The following is a 25,579-nucleotide window of genomic DNA, read 5'->3' as shown; positions in this document are numbered from 1 at the left end:
CAGCGGCTCTATTTCCCTCCTGAACTTCCAGATCAACACTCCTCAACTTAAAATCAGCATCAGATAAACTTCTTCGTGTTGTTTCTATGATGAGGGGGTTTGAGTTTGAAAACATTTCTCCGTCGTTCCTGCTGCTAGCATTAGCTTGTTCTAAATGAAAATCAGTCATTTCTTCTTTGATTTCAAAATTTGACTTCCAATGATTCACTTCCTGCTACAGAGCCCCCTGGCGGTTGAAGAAAAATCCACAGAAAAGCCTCCCCGGGCTATAAGCCGCACGGTTCAAAGCCTGGGGGAAAGTAGTGGCTTATAGTCCGAAAAATACGGTATTTATACTTATATTGTTTTTTGTTTTATGTTTGCTCATTTATATTTACAGTACTTATGCAAAACCTCTAAATCACTCGTATTTAATTTTGCTTCTGTAGAGTCTGGGGTTTTTTTTCTCTTTTTTCTCTTTTTTTTTTATGTCAGGTTTTCAGCTTCCTGGGGAGTAAACCCAGTTGAAACTATTTAAGATTTATTCAAGATATATTGAAGATTGTTTTATTTACAATTTCTTTACAGATTAGGTCAAAAAGGTTTCAATAAATTGTGTCTTTCTGACAGGAAGACGTCACTAAGTTTCAAAAGACCCTTTTAACAAGTTTATTATTTGTGTGTGGACTGGACCGGCCTCTAGTTTTAAGAGATAAAGAAATCAAACAAAAAACCTCATAGGACTCTCAAAAATCTGATAAAATAATAATCAAGGTTACAATAAAATTTTGTTAAAGGATCAACAGATTTGAGGTTTCCCAGTAATCCAGGAAATATTTTTAACCTAATGTTACCCAGAAACCATTACTTCACTCCAACTTTGGCAGGACCATGAGACGTTTTCAGGGTCATTGCTTGAATGTGATGAGGTAATCCAGATAAGCTTGGTCATCGTGGAACACGATAAACATGTTGGGTCTGTCCATTTTATCCACCACGCTGTCGTATCGTATGTGAGGCTCCTGGTCGTCGAGAGGTGGAGGAACCTTCATGTCTCTTTGGCCCAGAGTGTAGACGCCCGTCAAGACTCTGGCCACAAACATCAGCTGAGAACCATCAGCAGCAGGTTTGGAGTAGGTGGGGTGGCTGGAGTAGCTGGCGTCTACAGCAAAGTAGGTTCCCTCACCGTAACTTGTTGCTATGAGACGGACAAAAATAAAGATTTTAGCAACTATAACAAAGAGATACTTGCTGAACTGGTTCTCCCTTTTATTTACTAATTTTTTAGCTACTTTTAAGAAAGACGTCACCAATTTAATTTGCAAAAGCTGTAAGATATAAATCATGGTTTAGACTATATCAGATGGTTTTACCGTTTTGCCCACAGAAGCGCCTGTTGAAGCCAGTTTTCATGATGGAGTCACAGTTGTCCTCCGTTGTCCCATGGTATAGAAACTTTTCATTTGCTCCTCCATCCTGTTTGTTCTTTTCAAATATTTTTTTCTTCTGTGCCTCATAAGCACGGCGTAGATGAATGTTCTGTACGCGGTCAATCTGACAGGAGAACCGAGAAAAACTCTTAAAGCACCATTTCCTCAATTGTTGGCAGCTGTTGGCACGTCTATAGAAAAAATGCTAGATATATTGACAAAATACCTAATGGAAGCTGATAAGTTAAAATCATTAAAATCTCTGAAATTTCTGACCTTTGTTTTCAAAAAGATGAATATCAGCAGGTCATAAACTGATAAGGATTGAAATCTCCATTTAATAAGAATGCAAACTCAATTTCCTGAGTTTCTATTTAGCTACAAAACTGTCAAACACAAAATAAAATACTAATCTTTCCTGAAATGGGACAAATTACATTTTTAATTATAGAGGCGTGCTTTTAAGCAAATTTAAGGAGTAGGGAATCATGCCTAGAAATCAAGCCCTAACCCTAACCAGGAGAAAAAATATATTAAGGACAGCTGTCAAAAACTTCCTACATATACTTGTAAAAACCCTAAATCACTTCTGAGATAAGCAGCAACAAAGTAAATTTTTAAAAATAGTAAATTGATTCCTAATGGAAACCACCAACCTTCATTACAGTTTGGGTAGCAGTTCGTTTGAATCCCTCCTTCACTTTCTTGTACTCTGGTGAAGAAGACTTCAGCACTACCCTCTTCATCACCTCACCGGGCGCCATGCTGTCCCATTCCAAAGGAAAAATAAAGTCTGGAAAATATATTACACCAGAACATTATAGTGAACCCGTCTAATGAAATAAGAATATCCAGTAGGATTGTTTACAACTAAGATTTATCCACAGCTTTCACACTGAATGAGAGTAATAAACAAAAGTTATATTAATACAAAATCTAGTAATATATTTGACTGCAAATGCTGTAGTAGTCACTATTGAGTGTAATAAGTGAATATATATATATATATATACACTGCTCAAAAAAATAAAGGGAACACTCAAATAACACATCCTAGATCTGAATGAAAGAAATATTCTCATTGAATACTTTGTTCTGTACAAAGTTGAATGTGCTGACAACAAAAATCATCAATGGAAATCAAATTTATTAACCAATGGAGGCCTGGATTTGGAGCCACACACAAAATTAAAGTGAAATAACACTACACGCTGATCCAATTTTAATGTAATGTCCTTAAAACAAGTCAAAATGAGGCTCAGTATTGTGTGTGGCCTCCACGTGCCTGTATGACCTCCCTACAACGCCTGGGCATGCTCCTGATGGCGGATGGTCTCCTGAGGGATCTCCTCCCAGACCCGGACTAAAGCATCCGCTAACTCCTGGACAGTCTGTGGTGCAACGTGACGTTGGTGGATGGAGCGAGACATGATGTCCCAGATGTGCTCAATCAGATTCAGGTCTGGGGAACGGGCTGGCCAGTCCATAGCTTCAATGCCTTCATCTTGCAGGAACTGCTGACACACTCCAGCCACATGAGGTCTAGCATTGTCCTGCATTAGGAGGAACCCAGGGCCAACCGCACCAGCATATGGTCTCACAAGGGGTCTGAGGATCTCATCTCGGTACCTAATGGCAGTCAGGCTACCTCTGGTGAGCACATGGAGGGCTGTGCGGCCCTCCAAAGAAATGCCACCCCACACCATTACTGACCCACTGCCAAACCAGTCATGCTGAAGGATGTTGCAGGCAGCAGACCGCTCTCCACGGCGTCTCCAGACTCTGTCACGTCTGTCACATGTGCTCACTGTGAACCTGCTTTCATCTGTGAAGAGCACAAGGCACCAGTGGCGAATTTGACAATCCTGGTGTTCTCTGGCAAATGCCAAGCGTCCTGCACGGGGTGGTGCTGTGAGCACAACCCCCATCTGTGGACGTCGGGCCCTCATACCATCCTCATGGAGTCGGTTTCTAACCGTTTATGCAGACACATGCACATTTGTGGCCTGCTGGAGGTCATTTTGCAGGGCTCTGGCAGTGCTCCTCCTGTTCCTTCTTGCACAAAGGCGGAGGTAGCAGGCCTGCTGCTGGGTTGTTGCCCTCCTACGGCCTCCTCCACGTCTCCTGATGTACTGGCCTGTCTCCTGGTAGCGCCTCCAGCCTCTGGACACTACGCTGACAGACACAGCAAACCTTCCTGCCACAGCTCGCATTGATGTGCCATCCTGGATGAGCTTCACTACCTGAGCCACTTGTGTGGGTTGTGGAGTCCGTCTCATGCTACCACGAGTGTGAAAGCACCACCAACATTCAAAACTGACCAAAACATCAGCCAGACAGCAGAGGTACTGAGAAGTGGTCTGTGGTCCCAACTGCAGAACCACTCCTTTATTGAGTGTGTCTTGCTAATTGCCAATAATTTCCACCTGTTGTCTATTCCATTTGCACAACAGCAGGTGAAATTGATTGTCAATCAGTGTTGCTTCCTAAGTGGACAGTTTGATTTCACAGAAGTTTGATTTACTTGGAGTTATATTGTGTTGTTTAAGTGTTCCCTTTATTTTTTTGAGCAGTATATATATATATATATATATATATATATATATATATATATATATATATATATTAAAAGAAAGAGGACAAGGGCTTTAACAAAAGTGAGGAAGGTAATAACAGCAAATTAGCTAGCTGACACAACCAGCAATAACAGGCATTTTGCACAATGCTGAGTAAAAGTAGCTTCTGAAATACTTTTAAAATCTGCTTTTCTCACCTTCCAGATTCTCAAGTCGTTTGAGATTTTTTTTGTGTCCTTTAGCTGAAACCGTTAAGTTTTTCAGATCCACTTGCCACAAGACTCCGTATGCATCTGTAATTCCTCCACCAACATCCTTCTTTTCCAGGTTGTAATTGGCTGTTTTGGGGACTCTGTCCCAGTTTCCATTTTTTCCCAGGATGCACCACATCACACGTGCGAACAAATCGTCCTCCTCCTTCCCTCTCACCTCTCTCCTCAGGTTGCCGTGCAGGCTTGAATTGAACTTGACAATTGCCCTGTTGACCCCGTCTTTCATACCGTTCACTATCAAGTTTCCAGAGGGGTCCTTCTTCATGTACAGACCCTCCATCCTCACCATCTGCTGAAGATCTAACATGTCGTCTGCGTAGAGACTGTCTAGCTGCTCTTTTGGGAAGGTGTGTTCAGTACACTGCTGCTTATAAAGATTCTTCAGTTTTTCCATGGCCTCATTAACATCGTTTCTGGTAAGACCCAGGAACAGGAATGTAGATTTCTCACTTGCAGGAATGGTATCATATATGCTGAGGTCGGCAATCAGAGATAAAGGTGCCTGTTGTTGTACCTGAGGCACCTGAAATGGTGGGGCTGGAAAACAGGTCCAGGATATTTGTGAAAAGTCCAAACATAATATTTAAAACATCATAAGAGATGCACTGGAAGAAAGCTATTTGTAAAACAAATGTTCTGTTACCTTTCCTTCCAGAAGTGGGGAACATCTGTGTTGCTTCTTCTTGAAAAGCTAAGAAGACGTTGATTTTAATCAGGACAAGGCGGATGGAGGTGAGGCTGTAAAAAGGACCGGATGATGTGGCAGTTTTGATTCCTCTCAGGATTGCACCTGCAACGACTGCAGGGGCCAACCCACCGGCTCCTGCAGAAAGAGATTGTCCACACAGAGTTCAACCACAAAGTGCAACATTTATTATGTATTCTCTAAAAAACACAGTATACTTACCTGCACAGATGGCAGGAATCGCTACAGAGCTGAATCCCTGGCTTTCACAGTAGTTAACGATGCTGGGCACAAGTGTTTCAATAAGGCTTGCGTCTTTCTGTCCACATACATGTAAGATGGCTTTACAGGGGAACTGTCCAGGCGGTGTCACAAAAGCCTTTCCTTGACTCACATTCGCTGAACACACAAAGCACAGGAGATCACCACAAAAACCAACTATCTGAACCGTGTGTTGCTTTAAAACACGTGGCCAATTCTTCTCTCTTACCTGTTTTCAGCTGAGCTTCCACCTCTGGTCCAGCTACGGTTAAAATGTCTTTGCAGACTCCCTCTGTAACAAATAATTATGTACACTTTAACATGTTTTCTTTGCTGATGCGAAAGCAGAGCCAAGACTTGTTTCATAAAGGGTAACAATCTTTTGATAAAGATGAGATGTTTTTGCAGAGTCACATTTTTAATAAGGAATTCGACTTGATAAAGGGCCATTCAAGTACAGACCATTTAAAATCCATTTTTAAGAGTAGCTATATTTAAATGTCTCTGCAGGTTTTCTGATGTTGCCTAATCAAAAAGAAAAAAAAACAAAATCACCTTCAGCTTTTTAATCAGTTATTATGTTGCCAATAACAATAAAACACCACAAAGTCCAATGCATACTCATGCAGATAACATAATCTGATTTGTTAATCATTGTGGCTTAAAGCTTATAAAAACATTTTTTTAACTAACCACTGATAATTATTGAGTCTAGATGGTAAACCAAAAACTTTTTATTATGTTTTAAAGAGTGTTGGTTGTATTATTTTTTCATGTATTGTGTTCCTGGTGCTTTACTCATTTAGGTACGTATTGATGTCATCTTTTGTGGAAAATTTTGCTCTGACTATAAGTCAATTTGGCTGCACAGCGGCGCAGTTGGTAGCATTGTTGCCTTGCAGCAAGAAGGTCCTGGGTTCGATTCCCGGCCCGGGGTCTTTCTGCATGGAGTTTGTATGTTCTTCCTGTGCATGCGTGGGTTCTTTCCAGGTACTCCGGCTTCCTCCCACAGTCCAAAAACATGACTGTCAGGTTAATTGGTCTCTCTAAATTCTCCCTAGGTGTGTGTGGGTGCATGGTTGTTTGTCCTGTCTGTCTCTGTGTTGCCCTACGACAGACTGGTGACCTGTCCAGGGTGACCCCGCCTCTCGCCCGGAACGTTAGCTGGAGATGGGCACCGGCACCTCCTGACCCCATTAGAGACAAGGGTGTTAGAAAATGGATGGATATAAGCCAATTTGTCTCCCAGGGAATGTTTCATATCTGTTCTGTTTTTTTATACTGTATGGAAATTACTCCAACAAATTGCATGAGTTATTTTTGTTTAATCAAACATCATAAACTGAATATTTTATAACCTGATACCACATGCTTCCTGAAAACCAACCAAAATCCAGGAAAATGTGTTTTATGAGTAAATATTGTGAAGCCGAATCATGTGACCTCTTCTTATTCTGTTTGTCAACTATCTGTTGTTGCTGCTGTGATTTTTAAGTGCCTGCGTGTTCATTCATCGTCTTTTCTGCTCTGTTATATGCTTCAGTGTGTTTCAACCAACAGCTTTACAGCTCCAGTGTGCTTCCTTCCTGGGACTTTGACCTTCAAATGCTCTCCTCCTGCATTTGATCCCCTACCATTGTAGAAGTTCACAAAGTTGGTGGTGTTCACCACACCGTCTGTAGTCTCGTTAGTGATGTCGCCGAACACCAACTGCAGTTTGATCCCGCCTCCTACAGTGATGTTGATGTCATCGAGGTCACTGGTGAGGGATCCGAAGAGTGCTAAGAGAACGAAGCCATCTTGAAGTTTGATGCCAATAAAATGTTTATATGCTACAAAAATTATGAACTGCCAATAAAGTCTGGTTTACCTCTGCCTCTCTGGTTCATGATTGAGCTGAGATGTTTGTATACTTCATGGTAGTTCTGGAAATAATTAAAATCAACAGTAAATGTTATGTAACATTTATTTAAATGCCATACTTTGCTTTGAAGAGGTACCTCCTCGGAGTCTGGATAGCCTGGTTTAATGACGATGTGGATGGTGGTGAGATTTCCGCATTGGTCAGACAATGCAAATTGGCGAATGTTTTCCTTCAGAACTTGAACGGCTTCACTCAGGGGGTATTTTAGGAGTAGTCCAGGCCCAATAACAGGAATGGCCACTGAACTGAAGCCCTTCTCTGCACAGAGGTCCAAACATCTTCTTAGCCCCCTAGAAAGAGCCTGAAAGACAGGAATAAAACATTTCCCTGTGTTAATAAGAATCCATCAGTCCACAGGCCAGACGGGATATATGGTCCGTCCTGTTCTAGGGGTGTCCCTCTGCTATCAGTCTTGAAATCTTCTGAAGAATGGCATGTAGTAGTTATCCTGATTAGATACCAAAAACTCCACATTCAAACAATGAGTCCAAGCTCATCCCGTCCCATAGAGCGACCCATTCTGTCTTTGTTGAGACAAGTCATCTTATGAAGGATGCTAATTTCAGCCACTTGAAACCGTGTATGTTTCTCTCCATAAATAGATCTTGATTTTGGGGGTTTTGATTTCTCACCTGCACTCCTCTTCCTCCAACTCCATCCCAAGCCAGGCACTCCATGCAGAATATCTTGGAGCAACCCAGAGAGGCGCTGGCACCGACCTCCAGAACATCACCAGGAATGAGGGAAGAATTTGCGGCCAATAAGTCAAACTTTGATTTGACTATATCTCCGCCTTTCCTAAGCAATGACTTGCCAATGTTTGTTGAAGACAGCTGCCTGCTGTGTGTGGGGACGACCAAAACGTTCACCTGTGGAAACGTTTAGAAATAGCATTAATAGAAAACTGACATGCTGACAATATCGGGCCAGATATTGGCAGTAATATCAGGATGTCAGACAACGTGAGATGGATGTGAGACATTTTTTCTCACATTGTGCCAAATGTGAGAAAAAAAATAAAGTAAAATGGTCAAACCTGCTCTTTCTCTAAGCTGCCAATCTTGATTTCTAGGTTGATTTTGACTGAACTGTCTCCAACAGTGCTGAAGCGAGTCCTGGGAGTTGATGGTCTGGGTGTGATGCTGCTGAGGCTTCGCTGTTTGGTTGCCACAACTGGTGAGCTAACAACTTGTTGTTCCCTAATAATCACCTGACAGGATCTTTCAACCAGCTCCTTGCTGTCTTTACCAGCTCCTTGGAAGTACTGCAGCGCCCCAGGACCATCCAGAACCAGTTTGTCCATTGTCATGCTGGCCATAGTTGACCCCAGGGCTTGTTTGGTCTCCTGAACCCGCAAACGAGGACCAGACAAAAGAACACAAGGATTTGGAAAAGGGGAGGCTTTGATTGTCACATCGGTCTGCTTCATGCCAATTATTTCTAAGATTTTATCAAAGCAGTCAACAAGTTCAGGACACTGCAAGCTAATAACTTCTTGAGTTGAAACCTGATTTGCCTGGTAATCATAAAGAAGCTCTTTAAGCTTGTTCACGTGTTCAGTGTAGCCCACCAGCTTTACTATGGTTGACAGAGTACCACTGGATCCAGGAAGGAAGTTATCGTTCACTCTGAGCTCGCCACGGTTTTCCTCATTTTTGGCTTTGTTGAGGATTTCCTTGAGTCTGTCTAGATCTGGAGCCACAGCTGCAGCACCCTGAAGAGTCACACTGGACTCATTGAGATCTCTCAGCACCGCCATCTCAGCTTCCCTCAGAGCATCCGAAGACAAACTGGACAGAACCAGTTCTGATCCCACCTCCAGGGACACTGGACTCCTGAGACTTTGCTGAAACCGTGTTTGGTACTTGGAGATGATGCTGCTAGTTGCCATAAAGTCTAATAAGTCATTGGAAAGATTGACCCTCTTCTCTTTTATCGTCTTAATCAGTTCATTAAGTTTGGCTGCACCAGACTGCACCTTATCTTCAGGACCTTCTAAGATTATGATGTTAGTGGCTCTGCTGATTTTAACCTCTGGACAATTTGCTCTCATCTCTCGGTTGAATTCCTCCTCAATCAGTTTGAACCTCTTCTCCACAACCGGCTCCTCTATGCGAATTGGTATGCTTTTCTCAAGAACCGCAATCTTCTCCTTCACTACATCTGATTCCCCCACAACCACAGCATAGCCACTCTCTGAGTACACTTTCACATCATCAGACGCAAAGAAGGGATCCTGTAGAACCTTCTTGATTTGTTTGGGCTCAACGACATGATGGCAGGTGTAGGTCTTGATGATTCTGTTGAAGGTCCGATCCACTTGTAGCTCCCAGTTTTCTGCTCCGCCATCAAAAGCTCCTCCGGGACCTTTCTCTATGTTCCCCCTCACCACTGCCTCTTCTTCCTCAAAGTCTAGCTGTATCGTGCAGCCGATTGTAGACAACTGCTTCTGCAGTATTTTGTTAGCTTTAGGGTTGTCTCTCATGTAGAACAAGAGAAAGATGTCTGTCCTGAAAATCTTCTCAAGTCCTTTTGTGCTGACTTTAGTAGTCGTCTGAAAGACCAAAACAGCAAAATTAATGAATTTGTTACGTAACGTAAAAGTGAACACAGACAAAATTCATTAGAAAAAACATTGTGCCTTGGGAAACCTTTCCACGTTTTATTTCCAAAAACAATAATGTATTTATTGGGATTTTATGTAATAGATCAACACAAAGTAGAACAAGAAAAGTGTCTGAAATCTTCAGACAAACCCAAAGACAAACATTTGTTCTCTGTTCTCTGAACATCAGAGAACAAACATTATGAAGACCAGGGATCATGGAAGATGGGGTCAGTGAGAAAGTTCTGGACAGGTTTAACTCAGAGTTAGGTTTTAAAGCAATACGCCAAGACTGGAACATCTCTAATAGATCTGCTCTATCTAATAGATCCATTATCTTTGAAAGAATTGAAACTGAAAGAATTGAAAGACTGTAGCAAAACTGCAACCCAAAACAACATGACTGTCCATGACTGCAGACAGAACATCATTTATGTACTCCACAAATCTATATGGAAAAGTAGCTCATTTCCATTTTCCACAAATCATGTTGAGGATTCATCAAACATGAGGAAAAGGGCGCTCTGGTCATTAGACATCAAAACTGAGCTTTTTTGCCTACAAGCAAAACACAGTATGTTGATTCAGGTGTGTAGATGCAAGGATGCATCTAGTAGCTCAATTGGATTGGACTTGCTTCAGAAAAACACGTATACTGTATTTATGAACAGTCCAGTCATTTTCCAGATTTAAATCCAATGGAGAATCTGTGGCAACACTTCAGAATTGCTCTTCACACATGCTGCCCGTCAGGTCTAGCTGAGCGTCAGCCATTTTTAAAAAAAAAGAAAAGTGGGCAAAACATTTCAGCAACAGGGACCCAGAAACCGTGGCAGCAAAACATGGTTCTACAAATGACTGACCCAAGGAGGCTGAATAAACATGAGTCACACTTGTCAGAGATTTGCTTTGTAAGAATCTGAAAAATCATATGTAGTTTTCATTACACTTAACAAATATGACTTTGAATTAGTCAATCACATAAAATCCCAAAAATATAGAATAGAATAGAATAGAATTCAACTTTATTGTCATTGCACTGTCACAAGTACAAGCAACGAGATGTACATAAATTAATATAAATTAAAGTTCATGTTTATAATGTGACAAAGTAAGTTGTATGGATACATTTTGCAAGGTACTTTGTATTGTGTTTGTGAAGTATTGAAATATATCTCTTACAAAAATAAAGATTGTACAAGTTACTACTGAACACTGTAGTTCTGGAATATTTACTTCCCAGTTTTATGATTTAAATCCACCAAAGTTAGTAACATAAGGGAAACTGGTCTGACCAGTTGAAAAAGAAAGTAAAAGAAAAATCCAGACAAATATCCACTTCAGACATATAACTGGTGTGTTTAGTCAACAACTCTAATCCCTGTTGAGGTTTTATCCTGCTTATATAAGATATATATATACATATTTGCAATAAACAAGAGCTCACTTGTGATTGGCTGGTCGACGGCTGATCCTGGGTCTGTGGTGAACTGCTCCGAGTCACGGTCAGGTGTAGATCTCCTCGAGGAAGACTAATCATATGAGATTTCCTATTTAAAACACTTTCCTGGTCTGTAAGATTAAAGACAATATAATGTATGTTTTAAATCTGCATGCATGCTCTTATTTAAGCCAAACATCAGTGCATACCTTGTTGTTTCTTGAAGCAGACTTTATAGATGTTGTCTCCCACCTTTTCAATCCCACCACAGTCGCCTCCCCCGGAGACTCTTTTTATCTGAAAGTATCTCCTGACCTTTTCCTTCTCTCCGTCTGATAAATGTCTGGCCTCAAAATACAGCGGATATGGATATTCAGCCATTTTTGACTTCTAACCTGAGAGAGGACTTTCTGTGCTTGTCCCTATTCTGAGTAAACGGCGTTCACTGAAGAACTAGTTTCACTTTCTTATCTTTCACCTCCCCTACATACTTTTGACACACCCAGTCGCAGTCCGGGAACTGTAAAACCTGAGGGTATTTCCTGATGTCCCTGTTGAACACTGGCAAATCAAAAGGTAAATAAAAGACAGTAAAACCCACTGATCATGGCTCCATGATTATATTTATTAATGTGCAAACACAGCATCTAACATTTCATGTGGTTATGACATAACTTGTGCAACTTTGTAATATCCTTACATTCACTGTGTAGAAGAAACATATTCACACACAAGTCATACTCAAGCTGCGTCACATTCCAGATACGTAAGCATAATAAACCCTTTAATAGTTTTATTATTAGTGTGAACTGGTTCCGCCTCTAATTTTAAGAGCCAAAGGAGTTAAAAGGAAATCATCATAGGACCTTCAGAAAATCTGATAAAATAATAATAAAGACAGCTTTCAAAGGTTACAATAAAGTCTAGCTAAAGTATCAACACATTTGAGGTTTTAGCATAATTCAATAAAACTCTGTATTCCTTATGTTTTTAACCTAATGTTACCCAGAAACCATTACTTCACTCCAACTTTGGCAGGACCATGAGACGTTTTCAGGGTCATTGCTTGAATGTGATGAGGTAATCCGGATAAGCTTGGTCATCGTGGAACACGACAAACATGTTGGGTCTGTCCATTTTATCCACCACGCTGTCGTATCGTATGTGAGGCTCCTGGTCGTCGAGAGGTGGAGGAACCTTCATGTCTCTTTGGCCCAGAGTGTAGACGCCCGTCAAGACTCTGGCCACAAACATCAGCTGAGAACCATCAGCAGCAGGTTTGGAGTAGGTGGGGTGGCTGGAGTAGCTGGCGTCTACAGCAAAGTAGGTTCCCTCACCGTAACTTGTTGCTATGAGACGGACAAAAATAAAGATTTTAGCAACTATAACAAAGAGATACTTGCTGAACTGGTTCTCCCTTTTATTTACTAATTTTTTAGCTACTTTTAAGAAAGACGTCACCAATTTAATTTACAAAAGCTGTAAGATATAAATTATGGTTTAGACTATATCAGATGGTTTTACCGTTTTGCCCACAGAAGCGCCTGCTGAAGCCAGTTTTCATGATGGAGTCACAGTTGACCTCCGTTGTCCCATGGTATAGAAACTTTTCATTTGCAGATCCCTCTTGTTTGTTCTTTTCAAATATTTTTTTCTTCTGTGCCTCATAAGCACGACGTAGATGAATGTTCTTTACGCGGTCAATCTGACAGGAGAACCGAGAAAAACTGTTAAAGCACCATTTCCTCAATTGTTGGCAGCTGTTGGTACCTCTAAAACAATATTTCAAAAACACGTTAAAACAAAGTGATAGATATCTTGATGAAAAAGTTAACGGAGGCTGATAAGCCAAAATCACTAAAAATGTTTGACATTTCTGACTGTTGTTTTTAAAAAGATGAATATCAACAGGTCATAAACTGATACGGTTTGAAATCTCTCCTATGTATTATGCAAAAATCTGGTTCAATGTTAAAATAAATACTAGGAGAAAAAAATATTACGGGAACTTCTGAGGTAAGCAGCAGCAAAGTCCATTTTTAAAAATAGTGAATTGAATCCTAATGGAAACCACCAACCTTGATGATCGTGTAGTTAGCAGTTCGTTTGAATCCCTGCTTCACTCTCCTGTACTCTGGTGTACAAGGCTGCAGCTGTACCCTCTTCATGTGCTCGCCGTACGCCATGCTGTCCCATTCCAAAGGAACAATAAAGTCTGGAAAGTATATTAGATCAGAAATTTGGAGGGTTTTTCTTCTATTTAGTGAACCCGTCTTATAAAATAAGAATATCTAGTAGGATTGTTTATATGGTTACAAATTAGATTTATCCACACTGAATGAGAGGAATAAGAAAAAGTTATATTAACAGCAGTATACAGTAGTGTGATATTTTAGTGTAAAAGCCGTATTAGTCACTGTTTCGTATAAAAGATGGAAACTTTTTTTTTAAAGAAAGAGGACTAATTCTAGCAAATTAGTAAACTGACACACACAACCCAGCAATAACAGGCATTTTGCAAAATGCTGAGTAAAAGTAGCCTCTGACATACTTCATAAATACTTTTAAAATCTGCTTTTTTCACCTTCCAGGTTCTCAAGTCGTTTGAGATTTGTTTTGTGTCCTGCAGATATGACTGCTAGGTTTTGAAGATCCACCTGCCACAGGACTCCGTGTGCATCCATAATTCCTCCTGCAACATCCCTCATTTCCAGGTTGTAATTGGCCGTTTTGGGGACTCTGTCCCAGTTTCCATTTTTTCTCAGGATGCACCACATCACACGTGCAAACAAATCGTCCTCCTCCCTCCCTCTCATCTCTCTGGTGAGGGTGCCATGCAGTTTTGAACTGACCTTCACAATTGTCCTGTTGACCCCGTCTTTCATACTGCTTACTATCAAGTTTCCGAAAAGGTCTTTTTTCAGGTACACACCCTCGGTCTGCTTCATGCCAAGTATTTCTAAGATTTTATCAAAGCAGTCAACAAGTTCAGGACACTGCAGGCTGATAACTTCTTGAGTTGAAACCTGATTTGCCTGGTAATCATAAAGAAGCTCTTTAAGCTTGTTCACGTGTTCAGTGTAGCCCACCATCGTTACTTTGGTTGACGGATTACCACTGGATCCAGGAAGGAAGCTATTGTTCACTCTGAGCTCGCCACGGTTTTTCTCATTCTTGGCTTTGTCTAGACTTTCCTTGAGTCTGTCTAGATCTGGAGCCACAGCTGCAGCACCCTGAAGAGTCACACTGGACTCATTGAGATCTCTCAGCACCACCGTCTCAGCTTCCCTCAGAGCATCCGAAGACAAACTGGACAGAACCAGTTCTGATCCCACCTCCAGGGACACTGGACTCCTGAGACTTTGTTGTTTGGTACTTGGAGATGACGCTGCTAGTCGCCATGAAGTCTAATAAATCATTGGAAAGATTGACCCTCTTCTCTTTTATCGTCTTAATCAGTTCATTAAGTTTGGCTGCACCAGACTGCACCTTATCTTCAGGACCTTCTAAGATTATGATGTTAGTGGCTCTGCTGATTTTAACCTCTGGACAATTTGCTGTCATCTCTCGGTTGAATTCCTCCTCAATCAGTTTGAACCTCTTCTCCACAACCGGCTGCTCTTTGCGAATTGGTATGCTTTTCTCCAGAACCGCAATCTTCTCTTTCACTACATCTGATTCCCCCACAACCACAGCATAGCCACTCTCTGAGTACACTTTCACATCATCAGACGCAAAGAAGGGATCCTGTAGAACCTTCTTGATTTGTTTGGGCTCAACGACATGATGGCAGGTGTAGGTCTTGATGATTCTGTTGAAGGTCCGATCCACTTGTAGCTCCCAGTTTTCTGCTCCGCCATCAAAAGCTCCTCCGGGACCTTTCTCTATGTTCCCCCTCACCACTGCCTCTTCTTCCTCGAAGTCTAGCTGTATCGTGCAGCCGATTGTAGACAACTGCTTCTGCAGTATTTTGTTAGCTTTAGGGTTGTCTCTCATGTAGAACAAGAGAAAGATGTCTGTCCTGAAAATCTTCTCAAGACCTTTTGTGCTGACTTTAGTAGTCGTCTGAAAGACCAAAACAGCAAAATTAATTAATTTGTTACGTAACGTAAAAGTGAACACAGACAAAATTCATTAGAAAAAAATGTGACTCAGGAAACCTTTCCACATTTTATTTCCAAAAACTATAATGTATTTATTGGGATTTTAAAGTGATAAACCAACACAAAGTAGAACAAGGAAAATGATAATTTCCCTTCTCATCCCCACCATTCATTACTTTTGGGTGTTACTGTGCCGTGACTTACACAAAGAGGTGGAGGGAATTCCAACGAGTAAGTGTGACTTCACGGGTGTTTGTAGTGGTTTCTTTGTTTTGGGGCCTCCCATCCAGGACCTGGTCGTACCAACAGGACGTAAAACTGGCTATCGTGACCGGAAACAAGTCTATCGGCAGAGCAGCCTGACTAAGAGTACTCAAATCAGGGCCGTAACGTGAATCTGATCCAGGAAACGTGGAGCCAGCTCCGGTGGATCGTACAGAGCTGGAAGGTGCGTAGTCGACCAGGTGACCAAGTCTGGTAACAAGGGCACAGGACCAAACGTTGGGGATCGCTGGAGTACAAGGCCCTGAGGAACGCCGACTGGGCGGTCACTGGAGAATCGAGTGCCGGAGGCTGACTAAAAGAACCGACTTGGTGACTTGGCTTTTAGATTTGTTCCACTGCAGTTTTAATGAATTTCTTATAATTGTGAACTACATCTGGCTTCCCCCGTGATTATTACCTTTTTCTATTCCTAGTTTAACTAAGTGGCTGTTTTCAGTTTCCGTCCATCTAAAATTGATGGCACCACTTGGTGGCCACATGTTTCACACCAGTTAGAAATTTGTTTTGCAATAATCTGAAGAATCATAATTTTTATTACACTTAACTTTAGGTCAATCACAAAAAATCCCACAAATATTGTTCATGTTTGTAATGTGACAAAATAAGATGTATGAATAAATTTTGCAAGGTACTTTGTTTTGTCATTATCTCTAACAAAAATAAAGATTGTACAAGTTACTACTCAACACCATAATTATTGAATATTTACTTTCCATTTATGTGACTAAAATCCACCAACGTTAGAAACATAAGACAAACTGGTCTAATCAGTTGAAAATAAAACTAAAAGGAAAATACAGACAAACATGGATAACACTTTATTTGAAGGGATGTGCATAAGGCTGTTGACATAAACATGAAGTCTTTATGAATATTCATTAGCATCCTCTTCACCCATAGCACGTCTTCATTAGCACCCTTTGTTCCCTCCACCCATGACCACCACTGTGTGCCCTGAGGCTAAAATGAGTCTTTATGTGACTAAAGTTGCCAAAGCAAAGAACACAAGCACTGACTCTATCATAGCGTCTGACAGTGTAATAACACGCAATGACATCTATATAACTGCTGCTACTTGTTCCACTTTACGTGAGATTAGTAATGACTCTGTTATTATAGCATTTGACAGTGTAATAACATTTAATGACATTTCAAATAAAGTGTGCACCATCAGGTTAAAACTGGCATGTTTAGTCAACAATACTATGCCCCGTTCAGCTTTCACCCTGATTGTTTATTTTAATTTTATTTGCAATAAACTAGAGCTCACTTGTGATTGGCTTGTCGATGGCTGGTCCTGAGTCTGTGGTGAACTGCTGTGAATTACGGTCAGGTGTAGATCTTCCCCAGGAAGACCAATCGTATGAGTTTTCCTCTTTAAAACCCTTTCCTGGTCTGTAAGATTAAAGACAATATAAATACCGTATGTTTTAAATCTGCATGCATGCTCTTATTTAAGCCAAATATCAGTGCATACCTTCTTCTTCCTTGAAGCAGATTTTATAGATGTTGTCTCCCACCTTTTGAATCCCACCACAGTCGCCTCCCCCGGAGTCTCTTCTTTTCAGAAAGTGTCTCCTGACCTTTTCCTTCTCTCTGACTGTTAAATGTCTGGCCTCAAAATACAGTGGATGTGGATATTCAGCCATTTTTGACTTCTAACCTGAGAGAGGACTTTCTGTGCTTGTCCCTCTTTTGAGTAAACAGCGTTCACTGAAGAACTAGTTTCACTTTCTCATATTTCAGCTCCTCTTGATACCTTTGACACACCCAGTCACCTTGTGAAAAATGGAAAACTTATTTTCTGGTTTCGTTGTTGAACACTGGCAAAGGAAAAGGTAAATAAGACAGTAAAACCCACTGATCATGGTTCCATGATTTTCATTTAACTACAGCGTCCAACATTTCATGTGGTTCTGAAATAACTTATGATTGCGTAATTCATTGTGTAGAAGTATATTCACACACAACTTATACTCCAGCTGCCTCACACATACCAGATATGTAATTATAACGTGTGGTGGCAAGCAGGGATCTTTGATTCAAGCACTGAGTGTTTCTCTTGGGTAAAGTTTGCTGCTGCCAGGATTTCTGGAGGAGAGCAAACTTGAAATGGGAAGTACCAGCTTTCAATTCTTTCAATTGAAGAATTGAAAGTGGACTCATATTACAGTACCGTCCCATCCTGGAAGGAAACCACATCTTTCACTGTTATCTTATCCTGTTTAAAACAAGCAGATTATGTGTGAACTATTAAACCAAACCCTGAAAGAATAGACTAAAAATATTTCTGGCATTTTTTTTATTTTGTCAATAAATGATTGCATGACCTGAATTTCAACAAGCTTTGAAAAGTGGGTTAGCCCATCACTTGTGTTAATGTCAGTATACCAAAGGAAAAGTGTAGCTGTTGTGGATCACTTGCAGAGCAGTTCAAATTGATGCTTCTCTAAGTTTTGCCCAATTTTGTGCCCTTATAGTAGAAAAACTGTTTATACTCTTGCCATGTCTGAATTATTGCAATGCAGTTTAAACATCTGAGAGCAAAAACTCCTTACATGTTGAGGCTTTTACAGTCTGCTGCTGCCAGGACTCTGGCAGTACTGACCACGTTCTCACATGTTTTCCACCCCTAATTCAACCAAGCAGGTTAAGGGTTTGTTTTTAGGTACTTTATAAGTTTCTTGTACGGACTTAGAGAACGCCAAGGTGATATTACAGAACTCCAGCACCCAGGTGTTCTGAATATGTTACATTTTCAAACATGCTGTAAGCATTGCACATGTAAACAATCCTGTTGTCCTCTGATTTAACATTACAGGAACAGACAAAGGACTCAGATGACACTGAGCTGATTTAACAGAAAAACTCTGTGCTTTTCCAACGTCTCTCTAGTAGACAAAACACAGTTTGACTACATTAGCCAACAGCAATTATCAATTGTAATGAAGTTTCAAAATATTAAAAAATAAATGTCTCCTCTAAACCATCTCATCTCACATAATTACCACCGTAACAACAAATCACAGCATGTTAATCGCCAGGAGAAAGCTGCTAATTCAGCTGCCAACTCGGCTTAATAGTTCTGGTTTTTGCGGCTCATACATTGCCTCATATGTCTAGACAACAGCGCTAGCTCTTCACTGTCTCTGAAAAAGATCCCTGTGGCATCCCAGCTATAATTCTCCTCAATGCTATCTTATAACAGAAAGCCATAATGTTGCTAGGTAGACTGAATTCCTTCCTCACATCGTCATATATTTGCTAATTTTTCTTCCAAACCAGGGGACGCTAACTGGTTACCTATGGTGCAGAACCTTTTCTTCAGGTATTAGTGTTTGTGAGATAAGGCCTTTAATCTCAGTTAAAAATGCAGCTGCAGCTCTCAGGAGGATGAGTCTCTAGTCTGGGCGATGCCTTCAGTCCTGCGGCGAACGACTTTAAATCTCCAGCTGTCAAAGACTGTGAATTAAGTCTCCGAGGCGTGTATGAACAGAAACATTGTTGGCACAAAACATTAGGTTAGGAACAACAAAAACCCCAAACGTATGAATTGGTACATGGGCAAAAAAATCAACAGGCTGTTTTTTTTAAACATGTGCTTAACGAAAGGTGATGAGGTAGTCTGGGTAGGCTTAGTTATCGTGGAACACAACAAACATGGTGGGGTTGTTGATATTATCCACCAAGCTGTCGTAGCGGTCATCGGGTTGCTGGCTGTTGCGAGGCGGAGGCATCCTCATGTCGCTACGGCCCAGAGTGAAAAGGCCTGTCAGGACTCGGGCCACGAACATGGTTTGAGTACCGTCTGCTGCGGGATTGGAGTAGCCCACTGAGTAGCTGGCATTTACAGCAAAGTAGGTTCCTTGACCATATAAAGTAGCTGTGAAAGACAAAATTAAATAATTACCTTTCATGGTGGAGGAAAGTACCCAGGTACGTTATTGCAAGTTCTTTACACATCCTAAATCTCCACAAACAATTAATCTGCAGAAGAACTAGTTAGTAGACAGTACCATTTCTTCCAGAAAAGCTCCTGTTGAACCCTTTGGTTTTGATGGAGTTGAGGTTTTCCTGGCTTGTCCCGTGGTACAGAAGTCTTTCAACTACTCCACCTTCATTTTTGTTCTTTTCAGAGATGTGTTTCTTCTGCATTTCATACGTGCGCCGCAGGTGAACGTTCTGTAAGCGTTCAATCTGACAGGAAGGAAAAAGAGATAATGGATCAATAAAACAGATTTTTTTAAATGATTAGTTCAAAAATCATTGCTTAGGTTTGATTACTGTTTATTGGACCTAATAAGAAGTATTCACCATGTGATTGTTATGAATGGATAAAATGAGGAGGCCTTTGTCTAAGAGTAAATGATGTGGTACATATTCACTGAGACATAAACAAGAAGCTAACTAAATAGAAAAGAGCTCCCCTACCTTCACAATGGTGTTTTGGGCAGTTTTGTTGAATGCCTGCTGGATGGTTCGATACTCTGCAGATGAAGGATCCAGCAGCACTTCTTCCAAACATTTAGTATTAGACATTTTGTCCCAGTACAGCGGAAATGTAAAGTCTAGCAAAGTGTCACAGTTGACATTAGAAGATGTTAGAAACACACAAAGATATTCTGGAAGCTTCATAAATGCAGTTGTTAGATTATAACAGCTGACCTATTTGGTGAAATAAATAAACATTTGGCCTCTAACTGGAACATCATTTCTATGGTTCAGGTACCATAGAATAGTTTAATGCTTACTTTTTTTTATCATAGCAAAGTCAAAAAAACTTTGAAAATGTAATTTTAGGAGACATTTTCTTTTCAGAAGCAATACTTGTAATTGCATAACTCCAGTGATGAGATCAAATATTTCCATTTTTAGTTGAAATGAAAGACTTATAAAGGTTGACAATGAGGGTTGCATTCAACTTTGTACACGTTGTGCCAAAATATCTACAATGAAAAACAGTCTATGAGTTAATTTCTAAAAAAAAATTTTACGTGTATATGTGGTTTAAAATTTCATCAAGTTATTTCTACATGTTCGTGTATTTGACAAACCAACCAACAAAATTATTGTTTGAGCTTCTTACAGGAAGTCAAGAGTTGGTTAATAAATTACTTCCTTGCAAAACACGTCATCACTTACTGGCAATCCCTCTCTGCTGTTCACATGTGACTTCATAGAAATGCCACTGAATAAAAGATCTGTAGATCTCCAGCCCAGTTAACTATCTTTTAGAACGCATTTTCATTGTAAGGGTATGTTTTTTTTATTCGTTTGTTTCTAAGAACATATATCAACATGACAGCCACCTGGAGAGTGATCTAAAAGGCCGAACAAGCATGTAAATAACATGAGGAGCCATAATCATGTTACATACACATTTAGGGCTCACTCTTAAGTTGGTAACTGCAAATTGTTTGCATAAGATTAGTTCTTTTTGGTTCTTTTGCCTGTACTTACCTGCCATGGAGTTGCCAGACAAAAGATGGGGCCAGGGCTCAATAGACTTAAATGCTGATTGGACTGCACCACTAGTTCCTGCTGGTGAGGGGGATTTGTATTTTCTTTGTTTAGATTAACTTTTGTATCTAAGTGAATATTTGTATTTAGAGTTTAATATGTTTGACATTTGTACACTGGGCCATTGCTGCAACATTTTGGGAATGTTTATATTGTTCTAAACCAGGTGGCATGTTGTGGTATATATGGTATGGCTTGGCTGGAGCTCAGCAGACATCTTTTTTTTAGCATTCCCAAAATGATTCATGGCAGTCTCACTTTGTCTTTGAGGTAGCAGAGTCAGTCTGCAAAGTAAAAGGCAAATAACAGGCAAATATTGCTCTAGTTGCCTCTTTCAAAGTTTAGAAATAATTCTGATGGGATCCACTGAAACCTTCATGAAGCCAACACTCAAATAAAAGCATTTGTTTCCCTTACCTGGCAAATTCTCAAGTCGTTTCAACTTGGCCGTCTGTCCAGTTAAATCTCTTCTGGCCTCCATCTTCAGTAGATTCACACTCCAGGTAACCCCATGTGGGTCCACTATGCTTTTTGTGGTGTTACGCTTTTCCAGATTATAATTGCCTGTTTTGGGGAGCCTCTCCCAGGTACCGTTTTGTCCCAGGATACACCAAGCTATGCGAGGGTACAGATTTTCCTCCTCTTTGGCTCTCATTTCTTTCTTAAGAGGAATGAGTGTTTGGAGCATCTGGTCCACCTGGTTGACGCCAGCTTTCAACCCGCTCACCGTTAAGCCCCCCTGGCTTAAGGGGTCCTCCTGTACATACAAGTCCTGAGTCTTTATTAGGTTCATCAACTTTTTCATGTCTTCCTCTGTGAGGTCTGCCAGATCCTGATTGGTGAAAGTTTTTGTGGCGCTGTGGTCTTGGTACAGATTCTTAATCTTTGTTAGGGCATCATCAACATTTTTTCTCTGAAGGCCCACAAACAGGAAAGAGGATTGCTGACTGGTTTTTGTAGTATGACGAAGACTTGGGATTGAAAAAATAAATTGTCTTGGTGCTGATACTGCAAATTAAATCCAATATAAATGGTTAGACAGATGTGACTAGAAGAAGACTCATAGTACTCCTGTTCATTGTGCTTACCTTGACGTTCCTGGATCAGAACTTTACAGGAGCTCTCAACCAGTTCTTTGCTCGTTTTACCTTCTGCCTGGAAGTAACGCACAGCTCCCGGACCATCTAAAACCAACTTTTCTAATGTCAGACTGGCTAATCCGGACCTAAGAGCCTTATGGGCCTCCTGCACGTGGCAACGGGGGCCAGAGATAGCTACACAGGGCTTGGGAAGAAGGGATTGTTTCAAAGTAACTTGTGTTTGCTTAATGCTAATCAGTTCTAGGATTTTGCCAAAGCAGTCAACCATTTCAGGATGTTGCAGGTTCAGCACTTCTTTTGTAAAAACCTGATTCAACAGGTAATCCTGAAGAACACCTCTGAGATTCTTCACATATTCAGTGTAGCCCACCAGGCGTACTTTGGCCACCGTGGTTGCACCTTGCCCAGGGATGAAGCTGAAGTCCACCCTGAGCTCATCACGGTTTAGGTCCGTCTTGGCTTTCATGAGGGTTTCTTTGATTCTGTCTGTATCTGGAGGAACAGCGGCAACGACTTGGAGCTTCTCAATCTCCACACTCAGATCCCCCACCAATTGTGCCTGAGCCTCATCCAGGTCATGAGGGCACTTACAAAACAAGACCAAGTCTGACCCAACCTCTATGAACACGGGATTCCTGAACCGCTGCTGGAAGAGTGTCTGGTACTTACGAATGGCATTACTGGATTTAATAAAGGTTATTACATCTTGAGGTAGATTTATTCTCCTCTCTAAATCACTTGTGTTTTGTCCATGGGGGTTAGTAGGTCTTGTGTTGCCAGGTCCTTTCAAGATGACTATATTTGTATTTCCTGGGTAAGACAGACGCTGACCTTTGGTGAAATCATTCATCACTCTGAACTGCTCCTCCCTGTGACAGGGGTCCTTCTAGAAATAAAACAAAGACCAAAAAATTATTATCTGCTTCATTAACAGGTAGGTCCAAAATTATTCATAAACCAGTAATTTTGGTTTAGAATCAAAATTACTTTTCTTTATCCAAGTCATCTAAGACAAAATGAAATAGGAATCTCTCAAAAAAGAATTGAAAAGATTGAAAAAAATTATTATTACACTATTGACAAAATTTTTTTTTTTTACTTTTTTTATTTTTTAAATAAGATATAGAAATATCTGTGGTGAAAAATATTCATTTCAAAACTTTCATTACCCTGACCTCTAGCTCCCTGCACAGAATCCTTTTCAGATTCACATTAAGACGACCATGGTCCACTCCAAAACATTAATATTATTCCCATTCACAAGAAACACACATGAATCAAATGGCTGAATTACTTCCTCAATATGCAGTCAAGTTCTCCAAAGTGATGCTAAAGACTGTATTCAGATGTGATGAAAACAGGACATTGGCCCTCAAGGCTGGGATTTGAAGAGCCATACTCAACTGAGTCTCCAAATTATGTTCAATCAACTGAACTGACATCAGGTGAACTCCAATCAAGTTGTGGAAACGAGATGAATCTGGGTGTCATGACCAAGCTCTATATAAGTGTCTGATATTTCTATGCAGTGAAATTGACATTTTAACCGATATCACGATAGCATAATTTCTTTCAGGTAAATTTTGTTTAATAAACTTTGGAATAAGGTTTCAATTTATCAAAATCAAGGGCGGGGGGAGGTTGTGAAGCATAGTGTATCATTTCCAGGAAAAAAAAACCTCACCTTTTGCTGAATATTAGAGTGACTTTCTGTAGTTAAAAGATCTGGAAGAAAACATTTCAAGTAGATTAAAACTGTGACATTTCCTTGGCAAATACTTTTTTGTGGGATGGACGGGGCACACAACAAAAAATAAATCAGAAGAAGAAGAACAGGTTCACTTTGGATTATGTGATGCAATTCACTAAATTTCATTATCTCCTCTCCTTTATTCTCCCACAACTAATGTTTTTACAACATAAAAGTGTCAGATAAACTGTGTCACTGCTTTCTGTCAGGAATAGTTAGCATGTCAGGAATAGTTAGCATGTCAGGAATAGTTAGCATGTCAGGAATAGTTAGCATGTCAGGAATAGTTAGCATGCTAACGGTGTAGCCAAGCACTGAGTTAGCATGAAGTTAGCCTGCTGCTAACTGACGGCTAACTCTGTTATGAGTACTGATGACAGAGTTAGCTTTGTTTCTAAATACAACTTACCGAGTGTTGCTGGTTTTTCACTTCCTCTCCCAGACTCTCTGCTGTCCTGCACAGGATTTAAGTCTCCCCTGATTCTAGAGAAATTATTTGCAGATATTTATCAAACTTTTTAACTTCTAACAAGACTTTTAATAAACGTGTCACCATTTAAAGAGCTGATCTCATGAGACAACTTTGAGTTTCAGTTTCATTTACTGACAGGTCTGTGTGTTGCAGTGACACTCCCAGACATGCAAATAGTTTTCCTTTTATGGCAACATTTCTGTTTGTGTTTTGTTGTGCAAATGACAATATGAAATAAATAGGCTGTAGAGTACGCTGAGCCATTTTTTTTAATATCAAAATCTGATTTTGAATCATCAAATTTATCTTCTATTCTTGGTAAGTGGTTGTGAAAAAGAGGCTTTCTTAAAACAACATGGTACAAGTGCTTTAATACTAGTAGAGACTATCAGAAAGTCTGAGAATTATTGTTTAGAAACTGTATAAAAAATTAGTTTTTTGGAAAACGAATTAGTTTTTTGGAAGCAAAATATATTTAAATATATTACATTTATTTTAATGACGTGTCAAAATGTGCTCCATTTGATTTAATGTATTGTCACTCAACATTATTTAAAACCAAATAACTAACACTATGTTTTAATATCTTGTCAAATCGGCATGTTGTGATACCACAGCAAACCACTAGATGTCACACTGAGATTAAAAACCGCGGCAAGATGAAGTTTACAGCATCTTCACAGTAAATGGTCCTTATTCAATGTTCAAAAATTAAAATCTGCTTTCTTCTAAGATTTTAAACAGCAAAATTATCCAACTAAAGTTAAAGCATATTTGTATATATCATATTTTTTATATATCAAGATTTATATATCTATGACATATATTTACAATATGGGCTTGGCTCTATTTACTACCTATATGATTTAAGAAACTTATGGTCATATTTGCATTTGAGATTGGAAGGGAGTTCTGGAAAATTGTTGGGGATTCATATGTTGATTTTAGGCATTCGAAACAATAAACGGTGGAGATGGAAAACACAAACTCCTCAAACTGATGAACTCTCAAAGACAGGCACATGATGACACGCTTAGGATTTGTAAACTTATTACATTTTCTGAAGGTACTTCACATGGGTTATATCCAGTATCTATATAATATTCTGATCAGACTATTCCCAATATTATTGTGACGTCAAGTTCTGTTTCTGCATGAATAATTTTGGTCACATTA

General features: G+C 40.1%; 3 protein-coding genes across 8 annotated transcripts; all 3 read right to left on the bottom strand.

Annotated features, from left to right (window-relative positions):
- Nucleotides 1-351: 351 nt before the first annotated feature.
- On the bottom strand, nucleotides 352-14,535 carry LOC114157985 (protein mono-ADP-ribosyltransferase PARP15-like). Of its 2 annotated transcripts, XR_003598302.1 has the most exons (5): nucleotides 13,758-14,535; nucleotides 13,252-13,388; nucleotides 12,698-12,878; nucleotides 12,169-12,522; nucleotides 352-823 (listed from the first exon to the last, which is right to left on the bottom strand). XR_003598302.1 is itself a non-coding variant. In XM_028039274.1 (4 exons), the coding sequence occupies exons 1-4, from the start codon at nucleotides 14,263-14,265 to the stop codon at nucleotides 12,233-12,235; spliced, it is 1,116 nt and encodes a 371-aa protein (XP_027895075.1). In that variant the 5' UTR covers nucleotides 14,266-14,529; the 3' UTR covers nucleotides 12,159-12,232. The 2 variants fall into 2 exon arrangements, 1 of the variants encoding a protein (XP_027895075.1); XM_028039274.1 differs by lacking the exon at nucleotides 352-823 and having other exon boundaries at nucleotides 12,159-12,522; nucleotides 13,758-14,529.
- LOC114157981 (protein mono-ADP-ribosyltransferase PARP14-like) lies at nucleotides 352-17,724 on the bottom strand. 4 transcript variants are annotated; one of them, XM_028039268.1, is made up of 15 exons: nucleotides 17,039-17,724; nucleotides 16,832-16,956; nucleotides 14,550-15,238; nucleotides 8,164-8,992; nucleotides 7,760-7,996; nucleotides 7,204-7,428; nucleotides 7,074-7,128; nucleotides 6,838-6,984; nucleotides 5,433-5,495; nucleotides 5,165-5,341; nucleotides 4,901-5,080; nucleotides 4,183-4,794; nucleotides 2,066-2,202; nucleotides 1,353-1,533; nucleotides 352-1,177 (listed from the first exon to the last, which is right to left on the bottom strand). In XM_028039268.1, the coding sequence occupies exons 1-15, from the start codon at nucleotides 17,208-17,210 to the stop codon at nucleotides 888-890; spliced, it is 4,119 nt and encodes a 1,372-aa protein (XP_027895069.1). In that variant the 5' UTR covers nucleotides 17,211-17,724; the 3' UTR covers nucleotides 352-887. The 4 variants fall into 4 exon arrangements, with proteins under 4 accessions (XP_027895069.1, XP_027895068.1, XP_027895067.1 ...); XM_028039267.1 differs by lacking the exon at nucleotides 14,550-15,238 and having other exon boundaries at nucleotides 8,164-9,681; XM_028039266.1 differs by lacking the exons at nucleotides 14,550-15,238; nucleotides 16,832-16,956 and adding an exon at nucleotides 11,180-11,304 and having other exon boundaries at nucleotides 8,164-9,681.
- A 124-nt stretch (nucleotides 17,725-17,848) lies between these two features.
- LOC114157984 (protein mono-ADP-ribosyltransferase PARP14-like) lies at nucleotides 17,849-24,518 on the bottom strand. 2 transcript variants are annotated; one of them, XM_028039271.1, is made up of 7 exons: nucleotides 24,341-24,518; nucleotides 23,866-23,906; nucleotides 22,170-23,067; nucleotides 21,499-22,089; nucleotides 19,993-20,129; nucleotides 19,578-19,758; nucleotides 17,849-19,444 (listed from the first exon to the last, which is right to left on the bottom strand). In XM_028039271.1, the coding sequence occupies exons 3-7, from the start codon at nucleotides 23,029-23,031 to the stop codon at nucleotides 19,197-19,199; spliced, it is 2,019 nt and encodes a 672-aa protein (XP_027895072.1). In that variant the 5' UTR covers nucleotides 23,032-23,067; nucleotides 23,866-23,906; nucleotides 24,341-24,518; the 3' UTR covers nucleotides 17,849-19,196. The 2 variants fall into 2 exon arrangements, with proteins under 2 accessions (XP_027895072.1, XP_027895074.1); XM_028039273.1 differs by having other exon boundaries at nucleotides 22,170-23,064.
- Between the last annotated feature and the right edge of the window lie 1,061 nt (nucleotides 24,519-25,579).

This window comes from Xiphophorus couchianus, chromosome 14 (assembly GCF_001444195.1).
Source record: "Xiphophorus couchianus chromosome 14, X_couchianus-1.0, whole genome shotgun sequence".
Taxonomy (NCBI): domain Eukaryota; kingdom Metazoa; phylum Chordata; class Actinopteri; order Cyprinodontiformes; family Poeciliidae; genus Xiphophorus; species Xiphophorus couchianus.
This window is presented reverse-complemented; position numbering and strand designations above follow the sequence as displayed.

Excerpts from the sequence above, each read along its gene's own strand:
- LOC114157985 (XM_028039274.1), bottom strand. The coding sequence starts at position 14,265 with ATGGTGGGCTACACTGAACACGTGAACAAGCTTAAAGAGCTTCTTTAT. Across the intron at positions 13,389-13,757 it reads ACGACTTGAGAACCTGGAAG|ACTTTATTGTTCCTTTGGAA; the intron begins GTGAAAAAAGCA and ends TATACTTTCCAG. Across the intron at positions 12,523-12,697 it reads GCGCTTCTGTGGGCAAAACG|CAACAAGTTACGGTGAGGGA; the intron begins GTAAAACCATCT and ends TCCGTCTCATAG.
- LOC114157981 (XM_028039268.1), bottom strand. The coding sequence starts at position 17,210 with ATGGCTGAATATCCACATCCACTGTATTTTGAGGCCAGACATTTAACA. Across the intron at positions 16,957-17,038 it reads CTGCTTCAAGGAAGAAGAAG|ACCAGGAAAGGGTTTTAAAG; the intron begins GTATGCACTGAT and ends TTAATCTTACAG. Across the intron at positions 4,795-4,900 it reads CCCCACTTCTGGAAGGAAAG|CCCCACCATTTCAGGTGCCT; the intron begins GTAACAGAACAT and ends CCTGTTTTCCAG.
- LOC114157984 (XM_028039271.1), bottom strand. The coding sequence starts at position 23,031 with ATGAATGATTTCACCAAAGGTCAGCGTCTGTCTTACCCAGGAAATACA. Across the intron at positions 19,759-19,992 it reads CCCAAAACACCATTGTGAAG|ATTGAACGCTTACAGAACGT; the intron begins GTAGGGGAGCTC and ends CCTTCCTGTCAG. Across the intron at positions 19,445-19,577 it reads GAGCTTTTCTGGAAGAAATG|CTACTTTATATGGTCAAGGA; the intron begins GTACTGTCTACT and ends TGTCTTTCACAG.